Source organism: Citrus clementina, unplaced genomic scaffold (genome assembly GCF_000493195.1).
Source record: "Citrus clementina cultivar Clemenules unplaced genomic scaffold, Citrus_clementina_v1.0 scaffold_2, whole genome shotgun sequence".
Classification (NCBI taxonomy): domain Eukaryota; kingdom Viridiplantae; phylum Streptophyta; class Magnoliopsida; order Sapindales; family Rutaceae; genus Citrus; species Citrus x clementina.
Window position 1 is genome coordinate 25,281,912 of NW_006262688.1, and position 22,671 is coordinate 25,304,582.

Consider the following 22,671-nt stretch of genomic DNA (forward strand, 5'->3'; position numbering starts at 1 on the left):
AATTAAAACTAGTCCCAAGTTGTTACCACAATTTTTTTAGTACTATGAAGAGGTTATTCCTATATAGAGTATTCCTATTTTGGGGTTCTACTGTATATAGTTTTCTAGTCCGGAATTGAAAGAGCGGGAAGAGTCCGAAAAAACTTTAAAACATGGGGATTAAAAGATTTAAAATTTAAAGCGAATAAACCCAACAGCTTATGAGTTTTCTCATACTTTCCCGCACTTTAAAATTTTGGATTCGATTATATATATAATGCGTTTAGTATTAAATTGGTTATTTGCACGTCATCATTTTAGCACCTGATATATATGAATCATTTTTTTATTCTCGCTTTCTTTCTTGATGATGTGCATAGACATATTAGCTATAAATAAATAGCTTGTAATCATACTTGTTAATTAATAGCTTGTATCTATAGATACATCTACTTTCTTGCAACAAAGTTCCAAAGTACAGATTAGTTAAGGCGGACACAAAAATAAAATGTTTAATCACAGTTCCATTCTTTTTGTTTCTTGCGTACAATCCTTTTGGTATAAATAAAAATTTTTATTTTATAGAGTAATAAAAAAAAAAGTACCACAATGCTAGAATTATAATGGTAACAGTGCTAGAACTACTAACCCTTTTGTACAGGGATCGGAGTTTGTTGCTTTATTCTCAAGACAACAATAATAATTTTTAAAAAATATATAATTTTTGTAAAAAGCACCAGATTACTCCTCGTAACTTTCCCCATAGAAAATAATATTTATGAAAGCAAGTAGCCTTGAGAGCAAAGGCAAGAATGGAAGCATTCCTCTTGAGCATCATTTCTTTGTTTGTTTGTTCTTTTTTCTTTTGCTTGATGTAGCTGCTTAATTTTTCTTTATCTACAATCTTCGTTTCTATTCTTTTCTATCTCTTATGGTACACTCTTACAAATCAACCATTGGTTTATGAAAATCACGGTATAATCCAATTGATTATTGCTAAGAATTGAGCCAAATATTATTGCAATTTATCCACAAACAAGCTGGGGATCGATCCAGCCGCATAACAGCATATAATAAAACCATCCTGTAAATAAAAAGAAAGCTATTATATAAAAGATGTAAAAAATGCTATTAATCACGGTATCGTTTTAGTAATATTATTAACATGGATTTAATAAACAACGCACAATAGATAATTACTGAACTACAAGCAAGTTTATATAATTTTCTGATAAATCGTGTAGGAAGAATGCAATTAGCTAAAGAAAGAGAAATTAAGGATTGGTGCATTGGTTCACTAGATTAAAGATTTGATACATGGGCTATGAACAGGCAGAATTTATGTGCAACTGTTTCAATTTTCTTTTTTTTTTTTCACTAGTCTCCTTCGCCATATCAACTGGGGAAAGTGTTTTTTCAGAAATTTGTGTTTGTTGGGTTTCTCCTCATAACATGGACAACAATATATCAACAACATCCTAATTATAAGCTTATGAAGATTCTATACCAGGAGTGCCGTGAACGAAAAAGAATACTTCCGAGGGCCTTTAAGTTTTGTACATCAGTTGCCATATTCATTAATGCGCATTCTTTCTTTAAGTACTTTTTGTTCTTTACCTTTTGCTTTATATTAATTTGTTCACACTTTACTCTTTCTTTGTCCGATTGCAATCTTTGTTCTGTTATTATGCTTTTCTTTGTCTTATAATACACATTTTGACACAAAACTATTAATGTGTTCGTGAACCTCAAGTATATATATGCATGTTGATGTGTAATATTGCAATTGATTGCTTTCTCACCCTTTCATTTGTTGCAAACTGACCCAGAAAATATATACATCCTAGCCTAAATTACTGCCTGCTCATTACCTTTTATACCATTAGTCCTTCATTCTTAACCTCACAAAACAAGTTGAATATGGCCGCGGAAACTGTTACTTCAGTTATCCAGCCCATTACGGAGAAGATTGTTGACGTGTTGTTCAATGCAACAGTCCGTCAGTTTGGTTACTTGTGTAAGTACAAACACTACATTGAAGCGTTGAGGACGGAAGCAAAGAAGCTCACAGATAGAAGAAATGACTTGCAAGCGGAAATTGATGCTGCAACAAGAAATAGAGAAGTTATTAAAGATGAGGTTAAAAGCTGGATAGCAGAAGTCAATGAAATCATTCCAAAAGCGGAAAAGTTTTTGGAGGATGAAGTGAAAGTAAACAAGAAATGCCTTGGCGGGTTGTGCGTTGATCTCAAATCACGTTACAAACTCAGCAGAGAGGCAGAGGGGAAGACTCTAGCAATTTCTGGTCTCATGGCTGATGGAAATTTTGGAAAAGATGTGTCTCGTCCTGCTCCTCCACCAGCAATAATATCTTCGTCTGAAGGATTCTACGCTTTCAATTCCAGGGAATCAGCAATGAAGGATATAATGGAGGCCATGAAGAATGAAAATGTTAGCATAATAGGAATATGCGGAATGGGGGGTGTGGGGAAGACCACACTAGTCAAGGAAATTCAGAAGCAAGCAAAAGAAATGAAGATGTTTGATGATGTAGCGATGGCCGTTGTGTCTCAAACTCCAACCATTACCAAGATTCAAGGTGAGATTGCTGGCTGGTTAGGTGTTAAAAAACTGCCTGACAATGACGAGTCGGCAAGAGCTAGTTTTTTGTGGGAAAGAATCAAGGAGAAGCAGCGAGTGCTTGTCATATTGGACGACTTATGGGGGCGAATAAAATTGTCTGAGGTTGGTATTCCTTACGGAAAGGATCACAGAGGCTGTAATATTTTGCTCACGTCTCGATCACGTGCTGTCTGCAATCAAATGAATGCGCACAAAATTGTTGAAGTCGGAACTTTAACGAAAGAGGAATCTTGGAGCCTTTTCAGGGAGGTAGCTGGTCCAGAAGTTGATAATCTTGAAATAAACCCGACTGCAAGAGAGGCGGCTGACGGGTGCGGTGGCTTGCCAATTGCGATTCTCACAATAGGAGGAGCGCTGAAGGATAGAGACAAGCATGTTTGGAAAGATGCAGCTGATCAACTCAAAAGTTCCGCCCCAACGAACATCGAAGGGATGGAAGAGTTTGTAGTTTCACGCGTGCAGCTGAGCTACAATTATCTGAAAAGCGAGGAGTCAAAATCAATCTTCCGACTCTGCAGCTGCTTTCCAGAAGATTACGATATTCCAATTGAAGTGTTGGCGAGATACGGATGGGGTTTGAGGTGCTTACAAAACGTCGATTCAGTGGAGAAGGCCAGAGGCAGAGCACGTAGTGCTGTAAGTACCCTTATCTTTTCTTATTTGTTAATTGATGGTGAGGAGGAAGGGTTTGTTAAGATGCATGACGTTGTGCGTTATGTTGCACAACAAATAGCGTCTAAAAATAAGTTCTTGATTAAGGCCGGCGTCGGGCTAAAAGACTGGCCAAGCATAAATACATTTGAAGATCTCACTGGAATCTCATTGATGTTCAATGATATCCATGAGGTACCTGATGAGTTGGAGTGTCCAAAGCTCCAAGCTTTATTCCTGCAGGAAAATTATCACTTAGTCATTCCTGACCCATTTTTTCAAGGGATGAAAGATCTGAAAGTTTTAGACTTGGAAGGAATCCGAATGGTTTCACCGCCTTTCTCACTTTCATTCCTTAGTAACCTCGGAACTTTAAGTCTTCATGATTGCTGTGGCTTGGGCGACCTATCTTTAATCGGAGAGTTAAGTAGATTGGAGATTCTTGATCTTTCAGAATCTGATGTAAGTGAAATTCCGGTCAGTTTTGGACGATTGGGTCATCTAAGATTGTTGGATTTGACAGACTGTGAGCACCTAGAACTAATACCCCGAGGTGTCCTCTCTAGCCTTCGTAAGTTAGAGGAGTTATACATGTCAGACAGTTTTCGCCGCTGGCAATTTGAGAGCGAAGAAGATTCAAGCAGTAATGCCAAATTCATTGAATTAGGAGCCTTGAGTCGACTCACTAGTTTGCATATTGACATCCCGAAAGGCAAAATCATGCCTTCTGATATGTCCTTCCAAAATCTGACAAGCTTTTCGATTACAATTGGCGACCTTGAGGAGGACCCTCTCAGTTATTTTATGGAAGTATTTTCTAGAAAATTTAAGAAGAGATGCTCGAGAGCAATGGGGCTTTCACAGGACATGAAGATTTCAGCGCTACCTTCTTGGATTAAGAATTTGCTGCTCAGATCAGAGATTCTTGCTTTGGTAGAAGTCAACGATTTGGAGAATATATTCTCGAACCTAGCTAATGATGACTTTAACGAATTGATGTTTCTAGCTATTTTCCGCTGCAATGAGATGAAATGTCTCTTGAACTCATTGGAAAGGACACAAAGGGTAACTCTCCACAAGTTAGAATGGTTGTTTATACGTGAAAATCAGAATTTTGTTGAAATATGCCACGGTCAACTCCCAGCCGGGTGCTTGAGCAATGTAAAAAGGTTAGATGTGGAAGCTTGTGGCATTATGTTGAAAATTTTACCAAGTCATTTGGTACAAAGCTTTCAAAATCTTCAACGTTTGAGGGTAGAAAGTTGTGAGTTGCTGGTGTCTGTATTCGAAATTGAAAGGGTTAATATTGCAAAAGAAGAAACTGAGTTGTTTTCGTCATTAGAGAAACTGACTCTGATCGACCTGCCTCGGATGACGGACATATGGAAAGGTGACACTCAATTTGTAAGTCTCCATAACCTGACGAAAGTAAGAGTGCAAGACTGCGATGAGTTGAGACAAGTATTTCCGGCAAATCTTGGGGAGAAAGCAGCAGCAGAGGAGATGGTACTTTACAGGAACAGAAGAGATCAGATTCACATTCACGCCACAACCTCAACCTCCTCTCCGACTCCGAGTTTGGGAAACCTGGTTTCTATTACAATTCGGGGATGTGGGAAATTACGAAACCTCTTCACAACCTCCATGGTCAAAAGCCTGGTGCGACTTGAAAGCCTAGAAGTAAGCAGCTGCCCAACACTGCAAGAAATAATCATGGATGATGAAGGAGAAGTGGGACTGCAGGGAGCATCAACAAAGAAGATCACTTTTCCAAGTTTGTTCAGCATAAAACTCCGTGATCTACACAGCCTTGCTTGTTTCTGCTCGTCAGGTTTACATGCTACTATGGAATTTCTAGCTTTGGAGGCTTTGCAAATAATTGACTGTCCATGCATGAAGACCTTTGGTTATGGAGACCAACTGACACCCAAGCTGCTGAAAGGTGTGGAGTTAGAAGGTGGTGAATATCACTGGACGGGTAACCTTAACCACACCATTCAACAATACGTGTACAACTAAAAGGTACGTCAAGTTAGCAATTGCTTGCCCATTAAATTCCTTGTTTTTTTTTTTCTCAATTGTATTTGTATGTGGTGGTAAAATGATTTTCTACATCTGCTTATACTAGCACACCATTTTAATTTTGTTTTTCATTTGGGGCAGAAAATTCGGGAGAAAGAACCAATGAAGTCAGGAATTTCATCTGAGACTACTTCCTCTGACACTGAGAATTGATTGTGTAAAACAAACGGTATGCATGCGTAAAATTTTACTAAATTCCCTAGATTTTGTCACATATTTATCCTTTGACATTGCTCTAACTAATCCAAATACTTGATTTGTTTTCAGAACCATCATATAAGGAGCGTTGACAGGTTCGCATACATCACCGGTTTATTGAATTTCATTCTCCTTTTTCATGTCTTATATATTAAATGTACAAAAGAATTTCATGTATTTTCTTCGTTTGGGATTGTGCATGATGTTATTTATTCTGGTTTCAATCTCTCAGGTATGCCAAGCCCAGATGCCAGATTGCTTGGGGTGTTAAAATAATAATTACTTTAGTTCGTGGAGCTGCCTGTAAAAATTTGGTATCCATAATGTATGTTGTTTGTTTAGATATTAAACAGTTAGAGTTTGTTAATCATAGACGCATTCTCAATGTGATAAGTATCGGCAGGAAACTGCTGAGTTCAATTCTGAAAAATAAATGTAATTGAGTATTACGAGTGAGAAAAATAATTGTGAATCCTTATTTCTTGTTTTTGCACTTGGTTACTAGTCAATTTAAGAGATACCTTAATGATATTCTCTTCTTCTATTTCTTCTATTCTTAAATTGTTGTTCATAATTAAAAAAAAATTAAAATTATTTGATATCCTAGTAACCTACTTTTAGAGCCTGCTAATTTAGTTGCAGCTTTGCAGTATTGAGTTACTGAATTAAAAATATTAGATTTTTCCTCTTTCCGGATCAATGGATGCTAATGCAGCACAGCTTGCTGGCAATAGAACAGGCTGCCAATGGAACACAAATTTATAAGTTTCGGGATAAATTTTTCATTAATTAATAAAAAGCCGAATGACAATTTTCTAGTAACATATGCTGAATCCGGAGCCACATTCTCTTGGTAACCATTTTTCCAAAGTAAAAAGCTTCTCTGCTAGTTGTGCCCAATCCTGTCTCAAGCCAATATCAGAAATAACTCTGAGAGGATGCCCTGCCATCAGAGTTCGATCAAAGGCCTTCAGGATTTGGCTGATAGATAAATGCTAGAAGCAAAATTTTAACTTCAGCGGCAGCCGCACCAAGAAAATCCACAGCCAGTTGATCATTATCAAATGCAAAACGAACAGGCACAAGCAGAGAAGCAGGTTCCAGAATTGGAGCAGCAGCTCCGAGGTGGCCGGTGGGAGCTTCCCTATTGGAGGGTGCGAGCAGAAGTTGAGCCATCATAATTCTGATTTCCGAAGAGTTTATTGTGTTTCTATTATGAGATGATTAAGTGTCTTGACTTTGTTCTGGTGTTGTGTCGAATGATTATTTCAACATAACTTTGTCTTGAACAGCTTGTGTTTGAAGTAAAATTCTTCAAAAAAGGGCTGACAGTGACAAGTTCTGTACGTTCCCGAAGGAAGATTCACCTTATATATTATTGGCCTTATGAAGAGCAGCAAGGCTCTCCAGGTTGAGCAATTGGTGTTGGTTTTGTGACCAACTGCCATGATGATGGTCAGTATCATCAATATTATCCTGCAGATTAAGCCTGCTCACGCCTCGGTTGCATCATGCCAATCATTATTTATCGTCATCAGTCTGCATGATGGGCTCTGCAACATCACCATACTCCTCTAGTGCCATTGTAATATCACAAAGCAAGAAGTTGAAACCTGCCGCTGTTGAGCTCTGCAACATCACCGTACTCCTCTGATGCCATTGTAATATCACAAAACAAGAAGTTAAAATGTAGAAAATGTTTAAAATCAAATAAAATTTGAACCAAAAAAAAAAAAACCACCAAAAGATTGCACTCACAGTTTTGCGGAAGAAATTTCTACACTTAAAACGAACAAAAGAGGTAACAGAATACACGCATTCTACTAGGATAAGGAAACGTCGGTTAGTTTTATAATTTTAAATTACTACTAAAACAATGTGTTTTTGTGTTTAATACGAAAAATTAAAATTGAGTTGAATCTTGTCCATCCAATAATTTAAATAATACACATCAAAATGTCTTTAAAACATTAGGAAAGATTAGAGTACGAAGGAAAGTGGATCCAATTATTGGGATAATTAGTAATAAATTTACAATCAGAATTAATCTTTACAAATTGTTTAAAACTGCACCTCATATATATTTAGACTCCATTTGATATAGCCTCTCAAATAGATCTTATTTAAATAGAACTTTTACAAATAGAGTTTTTATTTTAAAAAAAAATTAGTTGTTTGGTTGTTAATAAGAGTTTTTATTAAAAATTATAAACTATCAAAGTTTAAAGTTATGTTATAAAAACAATAAAATAAGAATATAAAACAAATAATGAGCATTTTAGACAATTGAACTTTCTAAGAAAAAAAAAACTTTGTAACCTCTAGCCCTAAAAACTCAAAATTTGAGCTTTTTTTAGTGGAGGTAAAATACTATTTATTTAACTCTCAAAAGCTCTATTAAAATAAAATAAAAAAACCAAACAACCAAAAATAAATAAAATTTTTAAAAAGAACTTATATACATTAGATAAGTCATTCAAGTAGGCATTTAAAAAGAAAAAAATTCAGTCAAAACTCAACTCAAAGTATCAAGTTTAACTTAAAAGCTTGGGCTAATGGGTTGAGCCCTCACTAGCTCATGGTACAATTACAAACTTTTAAAATACGATTTATATAAACGAAATTAATTTAACATTTATGTGATAAAAGATTAAGAAATCTTTAGTCAAATAAGAAAACTAATATATGCGATTTTTATGGGAAAACAAATTGGTGGAAAGAATCTCAATTTCACATAATTAATTTTATTTACAATATTATAATATATTAATAATTTTTGTCAAAATTTTTATTTATTTAATGTGAAAACAAATGCATTGTATATATTTATTCTATTACTTAAATTTAAAACTATAAAGAATGAAACTTAAATTTAAAATTGTAAAGAATGAATAATAACTTAAATTAGTAGATTATGGGAGGATACCTTTCAAAAAAAATTAAAATTAACTAATTTTTTAGGCTTCTAATGTAACATTTTTATTTTATTTTTTTGTTAACATAAGACAAAAATTTAGTCTAAAAAACTCATTCTAGGGTCTCCTTAGGGTAAAAAAAAAATCATTATCACATGATAATTTGATAGCCTAAGTTGTATTATTTTTAGTTTACTTATTCATGTCAAACACCTTATTGAGATTAAATTTTAGTAAAGGTAAACCCATCCCACATCTTTAATCGCATTCAGTAGGCCCTAATTGATTAGATCTTGTTATAGAAAGTAATATATAACTCTTTCTTTATTACAATGCTAAAGAAAAAAACATAAACACAATATATTTCTTTTGAGAAAATGCAAGTATTATGTTTTTTAGGTTTTTCGTTTAAGAAATTAATCTAATTTATGTAGTTATAAGACTCTTATTTTTTTATGTTTTAGAAGAATTATATGTTTGATAATGAATAAATTAAGATTTAAAGTAGGACAAACTAATTTGAGAGGGAGATAGAGAAAATAATTTTTTTAGAATTTGAAAATTATTATATTTTAATTGGGGCTTATTACATAAAATTAATAAAACATATGGTTTTTATTATTTATAGAAAACAATATGAATTGCTAAAGAAAACACTAAATAATTTTTTTTAAATTTGAAATTATTATATTTTAATTGGGGCTTATTGCATAAAATTTATAATTTTTATTATTTACAGGAAACAATAGGGATCGTTAAAAACAGATACCAAATTTGGGGGTTTGGTACAACGGTTGCAAAGTAGTTTTGTCCTCCTTTCCATTAATAGAGAATTCTCTCTTCAATTATTGATTGGAGTTTGTACACTATCTTTTTTTGTTTTATATTTAATTTTTGACACTTTACTCTTTCTTTGTCCGATTACAATTTTTGTTCTGTTATGATGCTCTTCTTTTTCTTAAGAGTACATACTTTGACACAAGACCAGTTATCTGCTCATCAATCTCAAGCGTGTATTATTGCAATTGATTGCTTTCTCACCCCTTCATTAACCCAGAAAATACATACATCCTCGCCTAAATTACTGTCTGCTCATTACCTCTTATACCATTATTCCTTCATTCTTAACCTCAAAAAACAAGTTGAATATGGCCGCGGAAACTGTTACTTCAGTTACCCAGCCTATTACGGAGAAGATTGTTGACGTGTTGTTCAATCCAACAGTCCGTCAGTTTGGTTACTTGTGTAAGTACGAACACTAAATTGAAGCGTTGAGGACGGAAGCAAAGAAGCTTACAGATAGAAGAAATGACTTGCAAGCGGAAATTGGTGCTGCAACAAGAAATGGAGAAGCTATTAAGGATGAGGTTCAAAGATGGCCAGACAAAGTTGATGAGATCATTCCAACAGCTGAAAATGTTTTGGAGGATGAAGTGAAAGTAAACAAGAAATGCCTTGGCGGGTTGTGCGTTGATCTCAAATCACGTTACAAACTCAGCAGAGAGGCAGAGGAGAAGACTCTGGCAATTTCTGGTCTCATGGCTGATGGAAATTTTGGAAAAGATGTGTCTCGTCCTGCTCCTCCACCAGCAATAATATCTTCGTCTGAAGGATTCTGCGCTTTCAGATCCAGGGAATCAGCAATGAAGGATATAATGGAGGCCATGAAGAATGAAAATGTCAGCATAATAGGAATATGCGGAATGGGGGGTGTGGGGAAGACCACACTAGTCAAGGAAATTCAGAAGCAAGCAAAAGAAATGAAGATGTTTGATGAAGTACCGATGGCCGTTGTGTCTCAAACTCCAAGCATTACCAAGATTCAAGATGAGATTGCTGGCTGGTTAGGTATTAAAGAACTGCCTGACAATGACGAGTTATTAAGAGCTAGTCTTTTGTGCAAAAGAATCGAGAAGCAGAGGGTGCTTGTCATATTGGACGACGTATGGGTGCAGATAGAATTGAAAAATTTTAAAAGAGATGCTCGAGAGCAATGGGACTTTCACAGGACATGAGGATTTCAGCGCTACATTCTTGGATTAAGAATTTGCTGCTCAGATCAGAGATTCTTGCTTTGGCAGAAGTCAACGATTTGGAGAATATAGTCTCGGACCTAGCTAATGATGGCTTTAACGAATTGATGTTTCTAGTTATTTTCAGCTGCAATGAGATGAAATATCTCTTGAACTCATTGGAAAGGACACTACGAGTAACTCTCCACAAGTTCGAATGGTTGTTTATACGTGAAAATCAGAATTTTGTTGAAATATGCCACGGTCAACTCCCAGCCGGGTGCTTGAGCAATGTAAAAAGGTTAGATGTGGAAGATTGTGGCAGTATGTTGAAAATTTTACCAAGTCATTTGGTACAAAGCTTTCAAAATCTTCAACGTTTGAGGGTAGAAAGTTGTGACTTGCTGGTGTCTGTATTCGAAATTGAAAGGGTTAATATTGCAAAAGAAGAAACTGAGTTGTTTTCGTCATTAGAGAAACTGACTCTGATCGGCCTGCCACGGATGACAGACATATGGAAAGGTGACACTCAATTTGTAAGTCTCCGTAACCTGAAGAAAGTAAGAGTGCAAGACTGTGATGAGTTGAGACAGTATTTCCGGCAAATCTTGGGAAGAAAGCAGCAGCAGAGGAGATGGTGCCGTACAGGAACAGAAGATATCAGATTCACATTCACGCCACAACCTCAACCTCCTCTCCGACTCCGAGTTTGGGAAACCTGGTTTCTATTAGAATTGACACATGTGGGCAACTACGACAACTCTTCACAACCTCCATGGTCAAAAGCCTGGTGCGAATTGAAAGCCTAGAAGTAAGCAGCTGCCCAACACTGCAAGAAATAATCATGGATGATGAAGGAGAAGTGGGACTGCAGGGAGCATCAACAAAGAAGATCACGTTTCCAAGTTTGTTCGGCATAAAACTCTGTGATCTAGACAGCCTTGCTTGTTTCTGCTCGTCAGGTTTACATGCTACTATGGAATTCTTAGCTTTGGAGGCTTTGCAAATAATTGACTGTCCAGGCATGAAGACCTTTGGTTATGGAGACCAATTGACACCCAAGCTGCTGAAAGGTGTGGAGTTAGAAATTGGTGAATATCGCTGGACGGGTAACCTTAACCACACCATTCAATAATACGTATACAATGAAGAGGTACATCAAGTTAGCAATTGCATGCCCGTTAAATTCCTTGGTTTTTTTTTTTTAATTTTAATTGTATTTGTATGTGGTCGTAAAATGATTTTCTACATCTGCTTCTACTAGCACACCATTTTAATTTTGTTTTTCATTTGGAGCAGAAAATCAGGGAAAAACAAGCAATGGAGTCGGGAATTTCATCTGGGACTACTTCCTCTATCACTGAGAATTGATTGTATAAAACAAATGGTATGCATGCGTAAAATTTTGACAAATTCCCTAGAATTTGTCACATATTTATCCTTTGAAATTCCAGTAATCAATTCCAAATAGTTGATTTGTTTTCAGAGCAATTGCAAGTATCCAAATTTGAAAGATTTAAGAGAGCTTCTACTTGAGTGTTCTAGTAAGGATCAAACTGGGTGTATTGGAGTTGTGAGTTTTGAGAGAGTTTGTTTCCTACTTTTGTAAATTCAAATTGATTAGTAAGATTATCTTTCGGTCTTTGTTCATGGACGTAGGCTTTACGCCGAACCACGTAAATTATTGTGTCCTATTTTCTTTACATTTGTTTATCACAATATTTACATTTCTCCAGAAGTCGTGATCACTGTAATATTGATAATTGCTCAATCTGCACTTTCGCAACAATTGGTATCAAAGCAGACAATTCGTGCTTTGGTTATACGACATTATTCACGTATATAGTACTATTCACGAATATGATAGAGCCAATAGTTCGTACTTGGGAGTATTAGGAGCCTACAATGTAGTTGTGTGGATAAATGCATGTTTAGGAAAGTTTTGTCAATAAGATGATAGGAGTCTACGGAGTCGTGGGACTGTTGTGTCCCTTATATTGTCTTAAAAAATTTTTTAGTGCATTGTTTATATAAATAGATACATAGTCACTGTTTAATCAGGTTAAGTAATTAAAAAACAAAGGGATGGCAAAGGCGACGGCATCATCTTCATCAACAAGGACCATTGTAACGAATGTGAAATTTGAAGAGGAGAAATTTGATGATAAGTATAATTTTGGTATGCGGCAATGTGAGGTGTCGGATGCCTTATGTCAGCAAGAGTTGGACATCAGCTTTAAAGAAAAACCTAACAAGATTGATGACAAAGAGTTGATAAAGATCAAGAGACAAGGATGTGGTACTATTTGCCTATGTCTGGATAAAAATAAAAAATACTCTATCAGGAGGGAGACATTAACAAAAAAATTGTAGAAGATACTGGAAGAAAAGTACATAAAGACAAGCCTTGAAAATAGGTTTTATATGAAGAAAAAAACTCTATTAATTCATGTATACACCTTGCATGTCGATGAATGACTATGTAAACTCACTTAACAAGATATTTGCGGACTACTTAATTTAGATAAGAAATCAAAGATGAAGATAAGGTATGGTTGCTATTGAATTCCCTTCCTGATAAATATGATCATTTCACCACTACTTTGAATTCCTTATGAATAAATTAAAGTCCTTCAGTTTAGTAAAATTCTTATGTTACCTTAATAGTTTCAATTTTGAACATTTTAATCCTCCTTTATTTAGGACATCGTTATTGTATTATTTGATACATGGAACATTAATTAGATTCTTGTGGATCTTTTCCTCTTGGCAACGTTGAATGATCAAATAAGAAGTGAAATCCAGCATATGAAAACCGTGCTTGGACAAAACATACCTAATATTGGAGCTCTCATTAGATTATCCAGAAGCAGTAGCAGTCAGGACATGAATGCATCCATATATAAGCGCTGCCGCACAACAACTTCCAGAGCTCCAACTTCAGAATCTGTATCAGGAGCAACATGTTGAAAAGTCATGCATGTGGCAATTTTTCAAAGAGCTACCAAACATTTGAAGAAAAAATGGAAAGTTGGCAAATTTGTCAAATTTGCCAAATGGACACCATTGACATATTTGCATGGGTTAGGTGGAATAGTACTTGCTTCAAGCCTATAAATAGAGAGCATTTATTCATTTCAAAATCATCCCAAAATTGTTAAGCTTATAAGTTTCTAAGCTTTTGAGAGAAGTGAGAGAAGTGTGTCTGGGGAATTTATCTTTCCTGCAGAGTGTGAGAGTACTGGGTATATTTGGGTTTTTGAGAAGTGAGATTCGTTACTCAAATATTGTACTCAATTAATTGTTAAATAAACAATTATTCTTTCTTGCCTCCGTGGATGTAGGTTTAATTACTGAACCACGTAAATTCTTATGTCCTTTATTTTTTTGTAATTATTTGGTGCACTTGATTCCGCATTCCGCGCACAACAAGTGGTATCAGAGCCGACGGTTCGTACTTGGGGGGATACGGTACTGTTCACGTATACGGCACTATTCACATATACGAAACTGTTCACGTATACGGTACTGTTCACAAATACAGTGGAGACAGCCATTTGTACTTGGGAGACAGTCTATTGAAAGTAGTTTGTATTTTTGCATGTCTAGGAAAGTTCTGTCAACAAAGGCGATAAGAGTCTAAGGATTCTGGTTTTTAATTGGGACTGAGTTCTCGTCTAGTTTCCTGTGAACTTGCCTGGTACATTTATTCACGCGAAATTAACATCATAGAGACTGTTTTCCAAGTGGAAATAGTTCATTGAGAAAATGGTAGAAGGTGAAACTTCCAGAATTGGGGAGAGATCTATCGAGACTATTTCAGGAGACACTTCAGGTGGGAGGCGAGATTTGTTAAATTGCTATTCAGCACCTGTTATAGGAGGCCAGAAGATCGATGTTGAAAAGTTTGATGGGAAAATCAACTTCGGCATATGGAGACGCGAAGTTATGGATGCCCTTATTCAAATCGATCTCGATGTTGTTCTGAAAAATAAAAGACACCTGTATGATGAAAAAAATTGGGATCGTATGAATGAAAAAGCCTGTGGTCATATCAGATCTTGTTTGACCAAGGAGGTGAAATACTCGGTGAAAGATGAGGAGTGTGCGGTGACTTTGTGGTGTACATTGGAGGAGAAGTACCTAGTGAAAAGTCCTGAAAATCGACTTCATGCAATGAGCCAAGTATATGGTTTTCGAATGAAGCCTGTGGTGTCAATGCACAATCATGTTTCAAGATTTGAAAAGTTACTTGCTGATTTGAAGAATCTTGATGAAGATATTAAGGATGAAGTCAAGGCTATGATTCTGTTACACTCACTACCAGAGGAATATAGCCATTTTGTGACTACTTTGATATATGGGAAAAGTGTGATCGTCTTTAAAGATGTTTGCACAACATTGATTAGCTTAGAGATTCAAAATAATGATAAAAATTTTGAACGAGCATCGTTTGAAGCTTTGGTGAGCAGAGATTGGGCAATGGAGAAACAGAAGAAGCCTGGTGGAAAGAATTCTCGATCCAAATCAAGAAGCAGAAATATAGCTCGAGATGAGTGTGCATTTTGTCATGAAAAGGGCCATTGGAGGAAAGATTGTCCAAATGCTCAAAAGAGAGATGGAAAGAAACCAGCAGCAGTAAACATTGCACGAAAAGATGAGGGCTCTGATTATTCACTAAGTATTACTCTTGCAGTATACGTGGCTAGTTCGAGCGAGTGGATACTTGATACTGGAGCAACCTATCATTTGTGTCCTATTAAGGAATGGTTTACGGATTTTCATAATCTGGAATCCGGTGCAGTTGTGATGGGGAATAATCAACCTTGTCGCACAATGGGGATATGAACAATTCGGCTCAAAATGTTTGATGGAATGGTCAGAGAACTCAAAGATGTTAGATTTATTTCAGCTTTAAAGAAAACTCTAATTTCTGTGGGTGCTTTAGAAGATAAAGGCTATAAGGTTACCATTGAAGATGGTATAATGAAGTTTACACATGGGGCTATGGTAATTCTGCAAGGGGTTCGGTATCACAATCTGTACTATTTGAAGGGAGGTACAACTGATGAAGTAAATGTTGTTGAGGCGCACAGTGACACCACCAAGTTATGGCATGTACGACTGGGACATGCTGGAGAGAAGTCTTTGCAAACTCTGATGAAGCATGGACTCTTAAAATGTACCAAAACCTGTAAATTAAATTTCTGTGAGCATTGTGTAGTAGGCAAGAAAACAAAGGTCAAGTTTGGTACAACTAATCACGATACTCGCGAGATCCTTGAATATGTTCATAGTGATATATGGGGACCAACCAAGACTGCATCAATTAGTGGAAGCCATTATTTTGTTACATTTGTTGATGATTTCTCTAGACATGTGTGAGTGTACACCATGCGAGCAAAGGATGAGGTTCTAGAGATTTTCGTGAAATGGAAGAAATTGGTAGAGACTCAAACTGGCAGAAAGATTAAAGTATTACGATCTGATAATGGGGGTGAATATACTTCTGATCCATTCTTGCAAGTATGCCAGAACGAGGGTATTAAAAGACATTTCACGGTGAGACATACTCCGCAACAGAACGGTGTGGCTGAGCATATGAATCGTACTTTACTGGAGAATGTACGGTGTATGTTATCTAATGCTGGTTTAGATAAAAAATTTTGGGTTGAAGCTGTGAGCTACACAAGTCACTTGGTAAACTGGTTGCCTTCTACTGCAATTGGAGGTAAAACTCCTATGGAAATGTGGTCTGGAAAGCATGCACAAGACTATGATTCCCTTCGTATATTCGGGTGTCCAGCTTATTATCATGTCAAAGTTGGTAAACTGGATTCTCGTGCTAGAAAAGTTATCTTTGTGGGATTCAAAGGTGGAGTAAAGGGCTTCAAGCTTTGGGATCTCGAAAATAAAAAGTTTGTGTGTAGCAGAGATGTCACATTTGATGAAGCTTCAATGATGAAAGCTTCAAGTTTTCAGCAGGTGGAGAACAAGACCAAAGAGGTATTGCAGCGGGTGGAGTTTGATGCAACTCCATTTGTACTAGTTAGTTCTACATCAAAAAATGGTTCAACTATGGAGGTGACACCTAGAGTTGAAGAAGAGGTTGTTTCTTCTGATGTCCCACAAAATGAAGAAACAATTGATGATGTAGATAATGATGATTTTATAGCAACAAGAAGGCCAAGAAGAGAGATAAAGAAACCCGGATGGCTTACTAAAGATATGGTGGTAGCCTATGCACTTCCAGTTATTGATGATGACATCCCCAACACTTTCGGTGAAACATTACACAGTAGTGAAAGTGATCAGTGGAAGTTAGCCATGGAGGAAGAGATGAAATCTCTCCATCAAAACTAGAATTGGGAACTTGTAAAGTTACCAAAAGGGAAAAGGGTTATTGACAATAAATAGGTCTACACCAAAAAGCAAGGATCTCCGAATTAAACAACTCCTTAATACAAGGCAAGGCTCGTGGCAAAAGGTTTTGCTCAAAAGGAAGGTATTGACTACAATGAAGTTTTCTCTCCAGTTGTAAAACATACTTCAATTCGTATCCTACACTTCTTAGTTGCAAATTATGAGTTAGAGTTGGCTCAATTGGATGTTAAGACGGCGTTCTTACATGGAGATTTGGAGGAGGAAATCTATATAATTCAGCCTTGTGGTTTCAGAGTTGCTGGAAAGGAGAATCATATGTGTAGGTTGATTAAATCTTTGTACGGACTGAAGCAATCGCCAAGGCAGTGGTACAAAAGATTTTATCAATTTATACAAGGGCAGAAATTCACCAGAAGTGAACACGATCATTATGTTTACTTTAGAAGACTACCAGATGGAGCTTTCATCTATTTGTTACTCTATATCGATGATATGCTTATAGCTTCGAAGAATAGAGATGAGATCGAAAGATTAAAGAAGCAGCTGGCTTCTGAGTTGGAGATGAAAGACTTAGGTGATGCACATATAATACTTGGGATGGAGATTCATAAAGATAAGAAGAATGGGAGCGTATGGTTGACTCAAAAGTCTTATTTGAAGAATGTGCTAGAAAGATTTGGTATGGATGACAAAACTAAACCGGTATGTACACCTCTAGCTCCTCATTTCAAATTAAGTTTTTCTTCATGTCCTAGATCTCAAGAGGAGCACGATTACATGGCTCGTGTTCCATATGCTAGTGTTGTGGGTAGTCTTATGTATGCTATGGTATGCACAAGACCCGATATATCTCAAGCAGTGAGCATGGTTAGTAGATACATGCACAATCCGGGTAAAAATCAATGGCTTGCGGTAAAGTGGATTCTTCGATATCTGTATGGGATAGTTGATGTTGGGTTATTGTTCAAGAAGGATTATGGTCAACAATGTGTTGGGTATTGTGATTCTGATTTCGCTGGAGACCTTGACAAGCGAAGATCAACAACGGGCTACGTATTCACATTGGGTGGAGGTCTCGTTAGCTGGAGGTCGATTCTACAATCGACAATTGCTCTGTCCACTACGGAAGTAGAGTATATGGCAGCAACTGAAGCTGTAAAAGAAGCTATCTGGTTGAAAGGCTTGTTAGGTGACTTAGGAGTAATCCAGAAGAACATTGTGGTCTTCTGTGATAATCAAAGTGAGATATTCCTTGCGAAGAATCAAACATATCACGCTCGGACGAAGCACATAGATGTGAAATATCATTATGTGAGAGAGATTATCGAGAGCGGTGTTGTGTTGTTGAGAAAGATCGATACCAAAGATAATCCATCAGATATGTTGACGAAGGTAGTTTCTGGAGTTAAGTTTCAACATTGCTTCAAATTAATTCAAATCATTCGATTGTGTTAAGATATGTCCTTCGGGAATTTTGAACTACGGTTGGCTTGATCCCAAATTTTGGGTACGTAGGCATTCAAAGAGATGCAGCCATTTTCGGGATGATGATTGGTTAGTAGTCGGCTCAGATTTGGACAAATTTTCACCGATGTGGAGAATTGTTGAAAAGTCATGCATGTGGCAATTTTTCAAAGAACTACCAAACATTTGAAGAAAAAAATGGAAAGTTGGCAAATTTGAAAAATTTGCCAAATGGACACCATTGACATATTTGCATGGGTTAGGTGGAATAGTGCTTGGATTAGGTGAAATAGTACTTGGGTTAGGTGGAATAGTACTAGCTTCAAGCCTATAAATAGAGAGCATTTCTTCACTTCAAAACCATCCCAAAATTGTTAAGCTTATAAGTTTCTAAGCTTTTGAGAGAAGTGAGAGAAGTGTCTATGGGGAATTTGTCTTTCCTGCAGAGTGTGAGAGTACTAGATATATTTAGGTTTTTGGGAAGTGAGATTTATTATTCAAATATTGTACTCTATTAATTGTTAAATAAAACAATTATTCTTTCTGGCCTCCGTGGAGGTAGGTTTAATTACCGAACTACGTAAATTCTTGTGTCATTTATTTTTCTATAATTATTTGGTGCGCTTTATTCCGCATTCCGCGCACAACATAACAATCACAGTACGATTTTCAGCAGCAACCATATCTCAGGCTAAATAGTTTTGGAGTTCAAAATGAGCAAGGGCAATGCAGCCAACTTTAGCAGCAGTTGCTGCACTAAGAGAATCCAAAATGAGCAAGGGCAATGCAGCCAACAAGCCCACCAAATTCAACTATAATAACAGCTGCCGGAACTTTAAGCAGCTCCATGCCGTGAGCTTCATCATTGGAGAGTGAGGACAGAAATGAGGCACCATCATTCTAAAGATTTTTTTTTATTTGATTCCTATTATCGGGTGATTAAGTACTATCTATGTTAGTTTACTATGTTGTGGTATTGTGTTGATTGCTTATTTCAAGAGAAATTTAATTTGTTGTTTGAATTGTTTGTGTTTGGAGTTTATTAAAAATTCATAAGAATATTATTTGCAATGCATTTTATCAGTTATTATAATTTCCAGAATCCCATAAAATGGATTTGATCGATGCTACTTAAATCTTGATTTTTGAAGGGCTTAAGTTGGTCTTTGTTACACACATATAGTTCTTCTCTAGTGCGGGAGCACTCATTTTTTTTATTTTTTTATGTGAATACAATTTAAAATCGTGGAGTTTAAGAGAGTTAGTTTTTAACTCTCTAAAATCGTAGGATTTTATTAAAAAAAAATGTGAACGTCCGCACTTAAGAATGATATGATATATATATAGTGCGCATTTAGTATTAAACTGATTATGTGCACATCATCATTTCAGCACGTGATATGTATAATCATCTCTTGATTCTCGCATTCTTTCTTGATGAGCTACATATACATATTATCTATAAATAAATAGATTGTAATTATACTTGTTAATTAATAGCTTGTATCTACACATACGTCTACTTTCTTGCAACAATATTCCAAGGTATAACACAAAAAATTAAATGTTTAAGCAGAGTTCCATTTTTTTTTTTTTTTTGTTTCTTGTGCATAATCCTTTCATTATAAATTGCTGAATAGGAAAATGGTAAATGAACAAATGCAAGACAAAGGGTCGACAGAAACGGCAGCCAATCACGCGTTCCTTTTTCTAATTTTTCTTTAGGCCGACAATAGATAATAAAATAAGTTTCAAAAAGGGAAAAAATACTCAAATATCTCCTGAGAAAGGAAACTCCATCCACTCATCCTTGACTCATTCTCCACCCACATCATTCCCGTCTGTTTCACAACTCCACTCGTCCCCATCACCAACTTACGCTCTAAACACTTCGTCCCCTCCGTTTCCCATCCTCCACTCGTTCTCCACCCACATCATCTCTCTGTTTCACAACTCCACTCGTCCCCTCACCAACCATTGCTCTAAACACTTCGTCCCCTCCGTTTCCTTTCTCCACTTGTCCCCGTCCATTACTTTCTATCAATTCAAAGTAAAAAAAAAAAAAAAAAATCATAACAATTTAGATATATAAAACGCACGCATCCAGAGATTTTTACAAATTTAAACCATCACTTTCTAACAATTTATATTGAAAAAAAATTCTAATAATTTAAATATATAGAACACAAGTAAAAACGAATTTTATTTAAATGTAGTGGGAAACTGAAAGTTACCGATTATCTGGCTACAATTTCATCAACGTGGTTGGCGTGGTCTTTGGCACCAAATTCAGATCTTTGAATGTTGGTTTTATTTCATTTTTCTTTTGTTAATGCAAATGCAAATCTGAGTTTATCGGGTTTGGCTTTGTCCGCTTGGAGGATAATGGCGTTGATGGCACACAAGTAGTTACTCTGTCATTACTTTCTTCTTTTAAAATTACCTTTTCGTTACTTTTATGTTACTTTTTCATGATTTTAATATTTTATTTTCATTATTTTAATTTTTTAAATGAAAAGAGAAACATAAGTGGGACCCAAAGAAACAGCAGCGGGCAGCCGGGCACTACCGTTATGTCGTCCCTTTGTTCATCTAGCGCTGTTGTGTTAGTTATCTCTTACAAGTTAATAAAAGAAAGTACTATAATGCTAAATTATAATGGTAATAATGTTAGAACCACTAATCCTTTTGTAAAAGGAGTTTGTTGCTCTATTATCAAAATAACAATAATAATTTAAAAATATATATAATCTTTGTTGTAATGCTTTTGTACTCTTCTCAAATTTCACCATGGAAAATAATATATATGAAAGCGAGTCGCCTTGAAAGCAAAGGCAAGACTGCGAGCACTTCTCTTGTGAATCATTTCTTTATTTGTTTGTTCTTTCTTTCTTTTGCGTGTTGTAGCTGCTTAATTCTTCTTTATCTACAATATTCATTTGGCTTTTCACTTTTCTGTTTCTTTAGTACAATCTTACAAACTAACCATTGGTTTATGAGCATCACGGTATAATTAATGTTTGTACCCTTCTTTATCTACAATATTCATAGAAAATAATATATATAGAAACAAGTATGGGATTGATCCAGCTACATAACAGCATATAATAAAACCACATCCTGTAAATAAAAAGAAAGCTATTAGATAAATGAAACGAAACGAAACGAAACCTACAGGTTTAATGTATGGACTAGACTACTAAATGCTAAAATCTAAAAATTGATACCGTTTTAGTAATATCATTAACATATATTTAATAAACAACGCACAATAGATAATTACTGAACTACAAGAAAGTTTATATAATTTTCTGATAAATCGCATATGAAGAATGCATATAGCCGAAGAAAGAGAAATTAAGGATTGGTGCATTGTTTCACTTGATTAAAGATCTGATACATGGGCCATGAACAGACAGAATTCATGTGCAATTGTTTCAAAAATTTTTTTCCCCACTAGTCTCCTTTGCCATATCAAACTCCAGAAGTAAATCTCAATTCACAAACCACAAAGAACAAGTGAAAAGATTGAAGATGTTTGGGTTGGATTTTTCTGGTAGCGTATCGAAATATAGTCGATCCTCATCTACTCAGATGTTGTTGAGCTGACCTCATAAGTACAACCTGGAGCCTATATTAGCGACCTGATTTATAGGTACGACATGAATATCCTATTTTAAGAATACAACCTCAAGCCTATATAATCCGACCTCGAAATTCATTTGTCCGACCTGAGAATTAGCTTGACATAAGAAATTGCTAGTCAAGAGAACGTGGCCTAATTTCTAGGGAAGTTGTGTGCCACGATCTATTTAAACCACCTCCAACTGACAACCACTTGCAACTGCTGAAGAAAGCGGGCTGAAGTTAAGGGAGTAACCGTCCACGACCAAGAGCCTATTTAAACTGAAGAGCGCATCAGGTGACGGGGTTAGCAAAAATGAACCAAAAAACTCTATAAGTGACCTATCTAAGAGCCTTAACGGGGCTGACTAGATTTTTAGTTCCTTGATCGAAAAATTCCTTTCTTTTGAACCCATTCACAATTCTTCCCTCTCATTTTTATCTCTTTATACACAATTTCTGACTTAAGCATCGGAGGGTCTGCGGCGGAAACCCACCGGCGTATCCTAACCGTGTTTTCTGGTTGACAGGTATATAAAATTACGGTCATATTGGCGTTTGAGCTTGGATTCGTGCTGTAATTCCCTTAAAGAAATAAATTCAGTTGTTAAGGTCGTTTTTCGGCATCAACATCTTGGCGCCGTCTGTGGGGAACGGTGCGAAAAGCCATACGTTTGACAATTTAGAAGGAAGAGGCTATCAGATTACGGAATAACGAT

At 36.1% G+C, this 22,671-nt stretch overlaps 1 protein-coding gene and 1 pseudogene across 1 annotated transcript; both read left to right on the plus strand.

Moving 5' to 3' along the window:
- The first annotated feature begins 1,899 nt into the window (after window positions 1–1,899).
- LOC18052518 (disease resistance protein At4g27190) lies at window positions 1,900–5,962 on the plus strand. Its single transcript, XM_006447838.2, is given in 4 exon segments — window positions 1,900–5,295; window positions 5,437–5,524; window positions 5,623–5,648; window positions 5,786–5,962. Coding segments are annotated over 2 exon segments (3,468 nt in total). The 3' UTR covers window positions 5,509–5,524; window positions 5,623–5,648; window positions 5,786–5,962.
- A 3,620-nt stretch (window positions 5,963–9,582) lies between these two features.
- On the plus strand, window positions 9,583–11,907 carry LOC18052519 (annotated as a pseudogene).
- Window positions 11,908–22,671: the final 10,764 nt, after the last annotated feature.